Source organism: Anser cygnoides, chromosome 4 (genome assembly GCF_040182565.1).
Source record: "Anser cygnoides isolate HZ-2024a breed goose chromosome 4, Taihu_goose_T2T_genome, whole genome shotgun sequence".
NCBI classification, from domain to species: Eukaryota; Metazoa; Chordata; class Aves; order Anseriformes; family Anatidae; genus Anser; species Anser cygnoides.
Window position 1 is genome coordinate 47,789,765 of NC_089876.1, and position 13,678 is coordinate 47,803,442.

At 40.3% G+C, this 13,678-nt stretch overlaps 1 protein-coding gene across 7 annotated transcripts in view; it reads left to right on the top strand.

The window, feature by feature from the left end:
• Positions 1 to 10,160, top strand: part of TMEM131L (transmembrane 131 like) — a 78,785-nt gene extending 68,625 nt beyond the window's left edge. For 4 of the 7 annotated variants that reach the window (XM_066996066.1, XM_066996067.1, XM_066996070.1 and 1 more), the window contains 8 exons: positions 1,034 to 1,191; positions 1,968 to 2,153; positions 3,256 to 3,334; positions 4,399 to 4,484; positions 5,803 to 5,923; positions 7,296 to 7,384; positions 8,220 to 8,362; positions 9,836 to 10,160. In XM_066996066.1, the coding sequence (XP_066852167.1) occupies positions 1,034 to 1,191; positions 1,968 to 2,153; positions 3,256 to 3,334; positions 4,399 to 4,484; positions 5,803 to 5,923; positions 7,296 to 7,384; positions 8,220 to 8,362; positions 9,836 to 10,114 (1,141 nt within the window). In that variant the 3' untranslated portion in view covers positions 10,115 to 10,160. Of the gene's footprint in view, positions 1 to 1,033; positions 1,192 to 1,967; positions 2,154 to 3,255; positions 3,335 to 4,398; positions 4,485 to 5,802; positions 5,924 to 7,295; positions 7,385 to 8,219; positions 8,363 to 9,835 lie in introns of those variants that run through there. The other 3 variants (XM_066996068.1, XM_066996069.1, XR_010831133.1) reach the window with 2 other exon arrangements.
• Positions 10,161 to 13,678: the final 3,518 nt, after the last annotated feature.

Sequence of the window (13,678 nt, forward strand, 5' to 3'; positions counted from 1 at the left end):
TAGAACAGCACTAAGCTCAAAAGTATTTTGAGATCGCCTTGGGAAGTTGCTTTTTTTTTTTTCCCTGAGGTTCATTTAAATGCATTTCTGAAGTCAACTGTAAACTACTATATTAAATGTTTTTTCGTATTTTTATAATTTTAAGCTATTTTGAGTGTTGTTAAAAATACAAATAGTAAATTAGTGCTAGAACAGAAAAGCTTATTAGGAGAAAATCCCTCTCTTCCTCCCACAGTCCTTTGAATTAAGGTCACAGTCCTACAAAGCCTTCACTGACTTCATTTTTATTGTGCGTGGTCCTGTTGAGGTCAGTGGGCTTAACGAGGAGATTGCAAAATCTGAAAAGGTTGTTATAACCCATTATAACCCAATTAATATTCATTGCGGGAAGTCTGCTTATGTGTAATTCTTTGCAGCACGCAGACATTTGCAGGTAGGACGGATAAAACTGGAATTACTGAAATTTTCTGTTCCTTCAACTGATTCAGTAGTTGCTCCTTTCTGAGTTAAGATGTAGCCATATCCTTCCTGTAGAAACTTGACAGCTGGATTTTATTCCTTCTCCCTTAATACTCTGATTGGATCCAGATATTTCAATTTTACTAGCAAAACCTTGAGATTACTTCAGATCTTACAACCAGATTATTCTGGTTATAATTATGCCAATGAAATAGATGTAGGGCACATTTTTCCTGTGAACCTAGATCTCCATACAGTGCTAGACTGTGTTTATTACTGTAACGTATGAATGCCTTCTGCAAGTGCATTAGAGAACGGAGTTAAACATACGCACGCAGTCTTGCTCCTCCCGCTGAGAAGTAGCAGTCCGTATGATGGGATATAGCATTTTGGGAAACCCTTAACAGATGGGGTTTTTTTAAAGTTTCTGTAAAGGTGGGGAATAAAAGTCCGCGGCCTTTTCCTTGCCCTGCATTCTGACTTGGTAGCGTTTTGAGTTAAAGTGTTTAATACCTGAACAAGTGTGACTGAAATGTGACGTGCAAATGTGTTTCTTTGGGTGTGGTTGTATTAGGGTCCCTGAGCAGAGTGAGTTGAAGCATATGTGCAATGAATATGAAAGACCGGATCTGAGAGCAAATATTGGAATAAGAGCCTGGTGTCCTCAGGGTGATGGGGAAAATTGCAAAGCAGACCAGAAATCTGGGAGCTTGTCTATACAGGGAGAAACAGGTATGCAATCTTAATTGTCAAACTGAAGAAATGTAAGATATTTTTGTGGCAATAGGATTGTTTTCCTTTCCTAAGACCTTTTTGCCCCTCTTGGCTTCAAACCCTGACACCGAGATGGCAGGGCTGGCAGGGGGACCAGTGCTGGCAGTGATAATACGTGCTCGTTTCTGAAGGGCTCCATGTGCTTCCTTCACGGGGTGGTTCTCGGCACAAATCAGCAGATGTCAGTCTGAAGGCATAACAGATTGTTCCTGGGTGAAGGACTGACAGTTGGCTTGTGTGTCCAGGTTCTGCTGGTACTAACTGAAGCAGCTTTAATGCTGAGGCTACCTCTAGAATAAGCAGGCCGAAGGAGGTGTAAGATTGTAAGGCCTGTAAGATTGCCTCCCTGACGAGATGCTAAGGAAGGAGAATCTATCACTTACAGATTCATTGCTTATTACTACTGTCATTGCTTTTAGTGTGCATGTTCCCAGAGTCAGAATGTTTCCTGTTGAAAATAATAGCCGTGTATTTCAATGAGCAGTATTGCTTCCTATTTCATAACTATTGCCTGTAACTGTGCTGTGCCCTGACTTGTGTTCGTTGTACTGGGGATGTCATTCAGGTCATAAGCTCCTTGTGTTGTAGGGCCTGGCGTGTTTATCTTGGTGAGGCTGTCAGTAGATACTGTTTTCTGTCCTGCTATCAGGAAATTTAGAAAAATAATGTAAGTTCCCTTCTCAGTAACTTTTCACTTTAACTGAAAGACTTTTTTTTTAACAAAACTTCTTTAGAAAGCTTTTATCAACGGTCTAAAAAGAAGTGTTTGGAGAAATTCTGTTCTGATTCAAGCTCAGATTGTGGAAGTTCATCAGGAAGTGTTCGTGCCAGTCGTGGGAGCTGGGGTAGCTGGAGCAGTACCAGCAGTTCTGACGGAGATAAAAAGCCCATGATTACTGCCAGGCATTTTCTTCCATCCAGTAAGTTCTGCAAATATCACCTCTGCACAATAGTGGGGAGAGTTTGTCTTCCTTCTGAATGGAAAGGGCTGCCACGGCATGGAGTATGTAACTTGCCTTTTATAGGGGAAAGTACCTCTCAGAAACAGTAGGACAGATACTTGGTATTGGGGGAGGGAAGTACCACAAGTTTTGTGGAGATGAGGATGAACTGTCCAGGCTACAGAGAGTGTTAGAACGATACAGAGGAGGTGTCCTCTGCGCTGAGGAGCTGCCCAATCGGTTTCCGTGGAACTGAGAGTCACTAGTCAAAGCAATTTAAGTCTTTGACTTTGTTACATCACATTAATCTCATAAAAATACAATCTTCTTGTTGGAGCTATTTAAGAAAGTTCACAAATGAGAAATGTGTGAAAGCAGTTAAGAATGGATCTCAGGGTGCTGGGATTGGATAGGCGTATTTGAAGTAGAAGTAGCCAGGAGGCCTGAGCTACTTCAGGGTAGAAGTGAAGGCACTTCAGGGGTGTGAGAAGTGGCAACTGTGGTTCATCACTGCATCTTTTTGAATGCCTGAATACCATTTACGTAGTTGAACGCCCAAGATTCTGTCACTGCCATTACTAGCCAGATTGCTGTAGTGATAGAAGTAAATTTAAAGTGCTGAAGTGGCACAAGTAAAAATCGCTTTGAGTACCTGAAAGAAGTTATTTTGAATAATCTTAAAAATGAGCATACATTTATATGTATATTTGTGTGTGTGTATAAAATTTCAAAACTTGACGTTATTAAGTTTCTATTTGATGGGTCTGAACCTGTGATGTAATGGATAATGATTTGTGGGCACATGACTTTACTTTCAAATAGTATTGCCTCTTAAAAGTCATTTCAGATACAAAATGAATTTGATAGTAACAAGGAATCTCTCCATTAAAATTGTGGTAATCACTTATAAGTCACAAAATACGTTTAAGACCATGGGGAAATAGCACACTTTGCAGCTAATGATACTCCAGTCTGAAAGAAAAATTGGTTAAAACCATTGAGTCCATCTGTGCGAATGAATATTCTGTGCATACTTCTTTTTTTAGGATCTTTGATTTTTCACAGTCATTCTTTTCTTTAGGAGAGAATATTTCACAAAATGATTTTCCATCTGAAACTCCTATCACTTTAAATCTGTCTCATAACATCTGCAATACCAGGTAAAAAAATAAATAAATTTGAATCTACACCTGTAAGACATTAAAGAAACTCCACCAACTTGAAAACTTGTCTCATTTTGATAAATCATACCTATCTGTTGTCTTACGATATTTTGTGATCCTCTAATTGGGCTTTCTAGTTGAAAAAGAAGAATCATGTTCAGTATGTGAGAAGATCTGTACAATTGTGACAGAAAATGGATTGTGCTGGGGTAATATGATAAATACTTCCAAATGTAAAATGAAATTGGGGAGAAAAGGAAGTGATTTTTTCCCCTCTAATTTATTCCAGATCTTAGCAACTTACTGCATTTCCTTTGGCACTTAGTTTTATTAAAGTAATAATCGTTTTAAAGAAAAGTAGAAGTGAGACTTTCAAGTTGATGTTATTCTTTTAATGAAATTAATGTTCTAGGATATACAGCATGAAAATTGATTTCCCCCTACCCCTCATTCCTTTCTACTTCTTTGCTGTTGTAGAGATAGCAGCTACGGTTTTTATTACTATGAATCCTCACTTCACTTCTCATTCATGATTGTCTGTTTTCACTAGCAGAAATAATTTAATCCTTTTCCTCTGGGGTTCTGGTTCTTAAAAATGCTCTTTCCACTCATATTAACCAGTTTCTTTGGCATTCAATGAATACGAAATTGGTCTTCATATGTGTCTGTGTCTTCATGCACATTTAAGTATACTTGTCTGAAAGTTGTTGGGAGCATTGAAACATCATGTGAGATCCTACTCATCTTAATGGAATATAGCTTTGTTTCCAATTTCAAGAGGAGAGGTGTTGAATTAATTTGCAATAGGTTGATACTTGAATAATAAAAGTGGGATAATTAAGATGTATTTGTTTTGCGTTTGTAATTAGTGGTTGGCTTTTAATTTTGAAAAATTGCTCAGTGGTAATTTAAGGAAAATCAGGAAAGAAACTGGGAAAGCAATAGCAACCGTGATATTCACTAGAATATTTTTTTACATCTTTGTATCTTTCCTGTGAAATACTTTGAATTATGAAACATGAGTGCCTTGATTTAAGAAATGAAATTTTCTTTTCATTTAGCAGAGACATGAACAGCATTCCCCAGTATCCTGAAACCTTATGTCCCAATTTCACTGACATAGCTGCAGATCCTGACAAGAATAAAGGTCAGTTACTTAGTTAACAACTTAGGCTGGCTTTACACAATATTTGTCAAGCAGTTTCAATGATGTTGCTAATAACGCATGTAAACACAAAATTCATAGAGATGTTGTTAGAATTTGAATGACTTCTAAGCAAGTTAAGATCAAAGTTAGCAAACAGTCTTACAGCTTTGATGTTCTTTTGAATCTTCTGTGTTAAGACAGCATTTAGCTTTCAGCTTATGTTTTAGGTATTCTTTGTTTTTTCTTCTCTTGCTTTACATAGATTTATGTCTAAAAGTACCGTGGTTGGGAGATAACACTGATCCTTACGTTAAAATGAAGTTCAGCATCAAAGCAAATTTGACCATTTTTCTCTCCAAATGTCCACAGTAAGGACTTGCCCTTTTTGAAAGGAATAATGAAGAAGACTGGATCAGGCTTTTAAAACTCTTCGAGTTTTTATTGTTTCTGTTTTATTTTTATTCAATACTGACTTGTTCACTGGAGTTCGTAACAGCAAAAGGCTCTATATGGTGAGGTGGAGTTTGAAAACTGTTTAAACTCGCAGCTCTTTAAGCAGCAGAGCTGCCTGCCTGCAGCTGTGCCTTTTGCTGTAGGATTAACGTGTCTGGCAAGTTACAAAGGCTGTTTAAGCTTCTGTGGTAGATATTACGAATTGCTATCATGTGAAATAATGAAATTGAGCTAACTTTGCAACCATTGTCTTATAAAGACTGCTAATTTGGATCTTTTTCCTTTATCCAGCTATGTTTTCGTAGTTGATAGGAGCAACGTGTCTTTGGGCAGTTAGGTGTTCAGACTGTAGACAGTACCAGGGTGAATATCTGCTCTACAGGCTAAATGCAGCCATAGCAAGTTCACCTAGTATTCGCTCATGGATAGCTCTGGCAGCACTGTCCATGCATTAAAAACGTGACTGTTCGTGCTGCATTTCTGTGGCTGGACTTCAGACCTGATTACCGAATGAAGGGTGGGGGTGAAGGAGAGGCTGGTGGGGATCATGTCCGCCAGCCTGTCCTGCCATGAGGAAGGGTGCTGTGTTGTCACCAATGATCAGTGGCTTGAGAATTCTCCATAGGAGTTTCTTGCCCTGTTTTGTGGAATTTCAAATTCTTGATTCAGGTCCTTTCTTCTATTTTTTTTAACAAATAGAAATTTTGAGATTTGTTTAAAGATTGGCCTTTTTTACATAAGTAGGTTCATTGGCATCTCTGGATTCTCTTTTGCCTAGATCTGAATATCACAAATGACATTTGATTCTCAGAGCTTGTGCAAGCTTCCTTCTTGTTTTCCATTTCATTCTCGTTCCCCTGTTTAGGTCTTTACCCAGCAGGAGACTTGTGGCCTGCCCAGCCAGTCTGCCTGACAAACAGCCTAAACTACAACCTTGAGAATAATATACCGTGCATGATCCAAGAAACGCCCTCGGTCCACAACAGGCAAGTTATGTCTCATGTCAACAGTATGGCTAACATTTTGTTCAGGTTTCTGTGATACAGACCACTGCACTTAAGCCTACTTTATAATATTTGTAAGGCAGATGATAGAAGCAACAGCACAAAGTTGATTTTAACTATCTCCTGTTTTTTATACTTCTCCTTTAGTACATCATGATTAATTTTGCTCAGACAAATTCACTGGTGTTCCTATTCGTGTGTAGATATTCCAGAACTTCTTTTCAAATTTAATTAAATACTTGCTGAAAAATTTTTAATTTCTTCCAGTTCTTTTGCATGACCAGGCAGAGGGCCTGCCTTTTAGGTTTGCTTTCCTCTTGTTAAACACATGGTTTCTGTATATCAGAGGGAGTGTTATGAAGTAGTACTCATGTTATATGGCATAAACAGACATTGTTAAATAAAATAAAATAGCCCAGTGTGAAGATGGTATATGAAAAAAAGTTGGTTGGGCTATTTGGTCAGGCTCTGTATAGATTTGAGTAGATCTCCCAACAGCAGTGAACTCGAGTCCTTCTTGTACTTGAGACTTTCTGCACTGTAAATTTTACTAATGCAAAATTCACGACAAACTAGGGAGAAGAAATACTCTGGCAGTGCAGTGCTGTCAGTTCTTCAGGTCATGTCCTGTCATCCGAAATGACAGAGTGGTAACACAGAAATCCCCAAGTGACGATCTTGTGTTTCTAACCAGGCTGCTAACCTCAACTGTAAACTGGTGTGTCAACAAACTGCAGTCCTGATGATTTGGAATAATGGCCAGCAGTTTGTCTGGCTCTCTTAAGTCAGATCTTTAAGAATTGCTCTTGAAAATCTTCTTGAAATACTTGAATTATTTTAATGAAAATATGTATAATCCCTTCACTAAGCATGTGTAGTTTAGGAAACATTGCCAAATAGGGCTCTCATGCTTGTGGTGGGGACAGGAGAAATGCCCATATTGAGTGCTATCCATAGAAATGCTAGAGAATGCATTACATTTTCTCTTATTTCAAATCATTTCACTTTCTATCTACTACTGATGTGGCTGTCGAAAAGAAATAGAATTACTTTCTTTTTATGGAGGAAGAAGTTGAGCCCCACTAGGTGTTGCAGAACTCTGGTAGCTGTCATTACAAATTGTTCATCCTCCCAGGGGGTGAAAAAGAGATCAGCAAGGTAATCGCTCTGATTACGTACTGGCAGAGAGCGGTTAGTGGCAGGATTTGTATGGCAAGTGGAATGTGAAAAGCCTAATCATGAGTTACAGGCATTTTACACCCAATAGCTTTACAGTAAATAAGTATGTCTAAATAATTTTCAGAAGTTCTGCAAACTGCTTCTAACAGCAAATTTTTCCTTTTTCTTGGGACAGCTTCATTGACTGGAACGCAACTTGTGACAGCCAATTTTCCAACATGTATTGTCCATTAGAGATGAACGAATACGGTGCTTTCCCAGAAGGTGAGATGAAATAAAACTCAAGTTATCACTGAGCATATTTTTCTCTCTCACTTTCTTCTTTAAAACAAAAAAGCGGAGTTTGGCTATAAGCATCTGGACATTCATTGCTTGACCAAACTTTGCACTTTCCAGCTGACCGGGTGTTCTATAGAAAAAAATCACAATCTGCGTGTGGTAGATGAGAACACTTTGTATAGACTTAAGCCTGAAAATCCAGCATACAGTACTTGCTCTGAGACAGAATAGAGAGAAATGCTTGTGACCGCAATATTACACAATTCTTTTTGCACAATTTTCTTTGTTTCTCTTCTGGCAGGCTTCTGCCTTCCAGTGTGTGAAACAGAAGGCCTCTTGTGACCAATTACCTTTCCAGGCTAGAGTTTCTTGGCTTGGGACGCACACTGGCAAGAACCTAAAATTCTTTAGCATTACCTAAGCAATAATTAAAAGTCAAGCTACAGTATCACAGGCAGCACGGTGTTCCCTCGGGTGCTTAGAGCTGAGGCATGTTGGCAGTGAAGCCAGGGTAGTGCTCTGCCATGCACGTTCTGCAGCTAATAAAGACTCCTTTCTCCATTAAAGAGATTGCCTACTCTTTACCCCGTCCTCCTGATAGCAATTTGTTAGTGGGTGCCTGGTACAAAATGGTAGCCTTGTTAACAGAAGTTGTTACGCTTCGCTGCTGCATTGCCTGGAAGCTGCCTTAAGTCACCAAAAGCTTAGGTTGGTTCCAGCATGTCTCGCTCCAAGAAGATTCAACATTCCTCCACAGAAACGTTAGCAGTGTTTACATTGCAAAAGCCTTATTTTGTCTTCCTCGTTTTATAAACTGTAGAAAATATGAACTACCCCAGTGGCTTCCCGGGTACGGCCGCAGTGCAGAACACAGCCTTCATTGACCAGAGCTGCCCCTCCACCTGGAATGCGCCTCCCAACATGCCGCCTGCCTGGGAGCCCGCCAGTTATGTCAACTCCACAGTGAGTATTGTCACTGCCAGGCTGCCTTTGTGTGCACCTCTTCAAAAACCTTTCCAGTCCATGCCCGTCTTTGCCTTACCTATCGCTTGCATGTTCCTCGTGATTCCTTTAAGTAGCCTGATGTATGCGTTTGGTGCTGGTGTCGGTAGCATGGCTTCTTCCCAGTTGTTGGTCAGGGTTGTTACTCAGCTTTGTCTATTAAATGGCAAGATAGATCTTTTTTTTGCCTAAAAATTGATGCAAATCATCTTACATATGGAAAAACATTTTGGACTTATGTAGTCTACTGAGACTTTTCCCTATCAAAATCAACCTTTCCAGATGAGGATAAAATACAAAAAGTGCTGACAGCAAAACCCAGAGAGATTTGAAAATGGTGGGGCTGAATGGACAGCTGCTCTCAGTGACTTTGACAGTCTTTTTTTTGCTAGGAAATCCAAGTGATTTAAGCTGGATTTGTGCAGATTTCTGAATGCTGACTTTGACCTGTTATGCTCTGGACTAGCCATGCTTATGTCATCCCATAGTGCAATGTATGGCTGACTTCAGTTCAAGGTGGTCTTTAATTGCAACCACCTTCTCTTCTGCTCATATTTCAAAAATCTTACATATTAGAACAAAAAATTGTACTCACAGTATGTTTGTTTTGAAGAAAATTAACCGAATAAAGCAAGAAATATTTCTAACTGCAAAAACAAAAATTCAACTGTATTTAAAAAGTGGCAAAACGGGTAGAATTCTGTTTCCTGAATTAAATGTAGCTTTATGCCATATTTTATTCAAGAATGCCAGGAAATACAGAAGGTAGAGATTGGAAAATACATTAGATAATTCAGTTCATTTCCCTGTTGAGCTTTTCCCCCACAATACTTTTCAGTGTTTCATTCAGATTTAAAAGTCCCAAGACTTCCATGACCTTCTCCAAGAGACTTCCTCACAGGCTAACACATCTTGCTCTCCAGGAGGTTCTTTATAAGCTTTCGAAATTTTTTCTAACTGAATTCCCCAGCTCCCAGTTATATTCTCTTTTCCATGCTGAATATCCCTCTTTGCTTCTGGTGTGCATAATCTTTCAGTACTGACACATACTTCAACCCTTTAATTTAGTTGTCCTTTTAATTTTAACTCCCGAAACCATGCATGGTGCTCTTCACGTGACATCCATTTATTCCTTAAATTTCTTAACAACCCAGCCAGAACTGAGTATTGTATTCCTGTTACAGTGATATTGGTGCCATGTAGAGAGGAGCTCATGCAGATTCATTTCATGAAGTGCCTTTCCATATGCACACTAATGCTGCTGTAATCTTTTGGGCAACCATATTGCCTTGCAAATTTGGGTAATTTTCTACTTGTGTGTTTTCCAAGTTCTCTGCCTAAGTGCCGATTCCTCCCATTTAGTACATTTCCATGCATTCTTTGGCAAACAGACCATTTTGCAGTTTCCCATGATGATTTTATCTTGCTCTACAGCCCTACCTCTCGAGCACCCGAAGCTTGTCTCCAATGTCTGGACTTTTTGGTTCCATCTGGGCACCTCAGAGCGATGTTTATGAAAGCTGCTGTCCTGTCAGTGCCACAACCCAGCACTCGACCCATGTTGAGAACCAGGCAGTTATGTGTAAGCAGGAATACTATCCGAGGTTTAACCCGTTCCGTGCCTACATGAACTTGGACATATGGACTACAGCAGCCAACCGAAATGCAAATTTCCCACTTTCAAGGGACTCGGGTTACTGTGGAAATGTGTGAAAGGAATTTGATTTGAAAATGTGAATAAAGATGCTTGCAATTTTGATTACTAGAGTAAGTTGGTTGTTGAATAGATTACAATGTTGGTGGATATTTTGGCACTTTTATATTGAAAATAAATTTTTTTTTACTGAAGTCTGAGCATTCAGTGCATTTTGAGAAGCAAAACATTCAGGACACTGTTATTGTCAGGTGAAGGCTATAAATTTAAAACCCAAATTTTTTCAAGAAAAAAAGTGTTAGGTTCTTAGAAGTATCCGTGACCACGTACTGCACATGTTTCTTCTGGAGTTTGCATTTTGTGGTATAAACTAGGTGTGTTTTAGCATTTGTAGCTGCATAATTATACCTGTAAATAATTGCGTCTGTGCCAAACTAACGCTAGGAACCTACTTGTTGATGCAGATCAGGTATTTTCCATGTGGTGCCACTCTTACTGCTGACATAGTTCTTTGTGGGTGTAAATTTGTGGCGCAAAAAAAAAAGGATGAACTGTGGCTTGCTTATCTGGCTTCAAAATGCAGACTATCAGTCGGATGATATTACACTTGTGCAGTGTGGGTGAGTGGGCACTTCTTCCAGGAGCTTTTCTTGCCAGTGACTCCCGATATCTTGTGTTTGGATTTGTAGCCTTCACGTTGCAATAGCATTTTCAGTGCACTTAATTGCCCTTGTTTAAAATGCTAGTTCTTGAATTGGAACAAATGTTGCTTTGAGAGCGAGTTCACACCACTCTCCAAAACAGAACAGCATTGTGTTAATTAATATTATGGGACCAAATCTTTGGAGTGGGAAAGGCAACCAAGGAAGGGCTGTGACCCTGTTCGGGGCTGAATGCTAGCTGTCTCTACTGCCCATCCCCATAGAGCTTTTTGTTCTGGTATTGCAGACCATGTCTGGGTGTCTTCACTCTTCAGGTGTCAAAGAAAGGGGACAGCAAGGGAATTGTGGCATGTCTTCTGCAAGAGGGCTTGTTAAGTGGAGAAAGAGACCAAAGGGGCATCCAGCAGAAGCCTCTCCCTGCTGCTTGAAGGAGAGTTACGAAGAGGACAGAAGCAGAACCTCTGCGGTGGCTGCAGGCTTGGCAGCAAGCAGCAGCAGTCACAGATGGATTGCAGCTTGGGAGGCTCAGGTGGAGCAGGAGGAGGAGCGGCTTCTCTGGGAGGGTGCTGCATGAGGATGGGTTGTCCTAAGGGGTGGGCGCATCTCCGTGCTCGGGGGTGTTTGTAGCGCTGCCTGCTCTAGTGGCAGTGACAGTCCTGCTCTGTGTGGGAGGTGAGACCACCAAGGTCCAGTCACTGTTCTGAGGAGTTTGCAAACTTCAGCAAATTCCTTACTCTTTGCTGTTTCACCTGTTTTCCTCTCGCCCTTTGAACTCAGCCTGACAGGAAGACAAGAACTGTTAGACAACAAAATGCTGAAGCGCTCAGCTTTGTTTTTATTTGAAGGCAGAGCAGCAAAGGCACTGTGCAATAGCTGATGCAATGCATGCAAGGCTACTCAGCAACCTGAGAGCCCACACAGTTCTGGCTCTGCCAGTCGCATTGTGTTGCTGAGCTATTGGACCAGCTCCTCTGACATGCTCATTTTGGTCAGAAATGCCATCCTAGGATGTTTCTGAGGAGGTATTTCAAGACCTCTTTCCATAAAAAGTTCATTTCAATAAATCAACAGTTCCTGCAGAACTTTTGTTGAAAGATACATTAAAGCACAGCAAATAGAGTGTATTAGCATTAGTTCAGAGGGGGTGATTGGGTGGGTTATTTGGAAGCTACTGCTTTAGCTGCTCACGTGGAGGGTGCTTCTAAGCCTTTCTTTGGTTTCAGTGTCAGAAAAATGAGATCGTCGCTGAATGCTTTCAAAACCGTGGTGTTTTAATGGCTTTATCAGGACGTAGCGCCAAGAGTCTTTGGCCGCCTTCCATGATGTGTCTTGCAGGATGGGACTCTGTGACTGTGGAGTTTAATGGTAATTGCTTGTGATTCTGAAGGAAAGTTCACATGTTCATACGAACTTTGCTCCTGAAACCAGTGCAAAGCCATGAGAAGTAGGCATAACCACTGACATGCTTTCTGTGCACCTGTTGTCCATGGCAGGAGACTTCAGGAGGAATAGACTGGGAGTGCATACACAATAAACATGGGGGAAAAAAAAACAATTGATCATTTGGTTTGAAATGCAATGAAGTTCTTTATTCCCTGGATAATATTGTTCGTTTTACTGTGTGTCCATTGAATTTTGGAGGTGCAAAGGCACTGGAAAGAACAGAGGATGCTCAAAGCTGCCCTTGGTTAGCATACCCAATTTGTTCTGTTAACTCCATCGCTGTAATGGTATCTGTATGTTCCCTGCACTGAAGCGAAGCTTTTTCCCTCAAGCACCAGTACAAGGAGATGCTTTTCTTAGATTTGCAACAAACTGTAACACCAACAAAAAAAAACCCCACAGAGTTCTGATCAGCACCGAGTTCTTGTTCTAAGCAATGTGTTGTGTTCCAGGCTGAATAAATTGCTGAGAGAGAGAACAAACACAATAATCCCAGCAAAGACACTGGAGAGTTCAGGGAGAACAACAAAAATTAGAAATGTTTGGAAAAGAACTCTATGAAAAACTCTGTTAGAGTGGTTAAAGTGCCAGCAACAGACAAGGGCAATGAGCCACAAACAACTTGAGAAATACTGCTGAGAAAGAAAACAATCATTCTCTTTAATCAAACCAGAACAGATCAAGAAGTAATTCCCCCAGGAGCTGGGTAGTATTAGGCAAAGTATCTCATATAACTTTTCATAACAATAACAAAGGAATGTAACAAGCTCATTAAGGTTACCAGGAATAATTGCTGCCATCAGGAGACATCTATAGCTTAATGAGCAATCCACAGCATACAAGTGGATTTGGGCTCAATTAAAAATCATCTTCCCCCTACAGTAAAAGAGAAGATGAAATAATTAATTCCACTACAAATTTCTTTGTACCAAAATTACTGTAATTCTACTAGAGTAAAACTGGAAAGGCTGCTTGAATGGATAGCTATAAAGACATCTAATTGTCTTGAGCAAAATAATTTCTAGTTTATTGCCTTGTGCCAGGAATTCTTTTTAAGCAGGGTCTTGAGTTTTGCCGATCTCTGTGAAACTGTTACCATTTTTCTGAGACTCTCCTGTGAAAGTTCTCAGTAAACCGAAGAAATGCTTCAGTTTGCAAAGGGACAAACAAGAATCGTGGTATAAAATAGTATCTTGCACAGTTCACTAGTGTGCTTGGTTATGGAGGGAGGGAGGGGGAAAATCATGGGCAGTTACAAGCTTTCAGTGTGGATTTCTGTCCTGGTGTGAACGCTACATAAACTTGGGATGTTCAGCATTTTCCCAAGAAGAGACTTGGAGAAGTCCCAGCCACACCTGCTCCCTCTCCAGGCAGCCTTGTGGCTTCATGGACATGCATTGGGAATTGGAGGTACGGAGGCTGAAGTTATTGCTGTACTTGATTTGTGCCGGGCGTCTTGGCCAAGTCTGCCTGGTGTGTCCCCAGTTTCCATCCTGGATCCAGGGAATATTCTTGGCA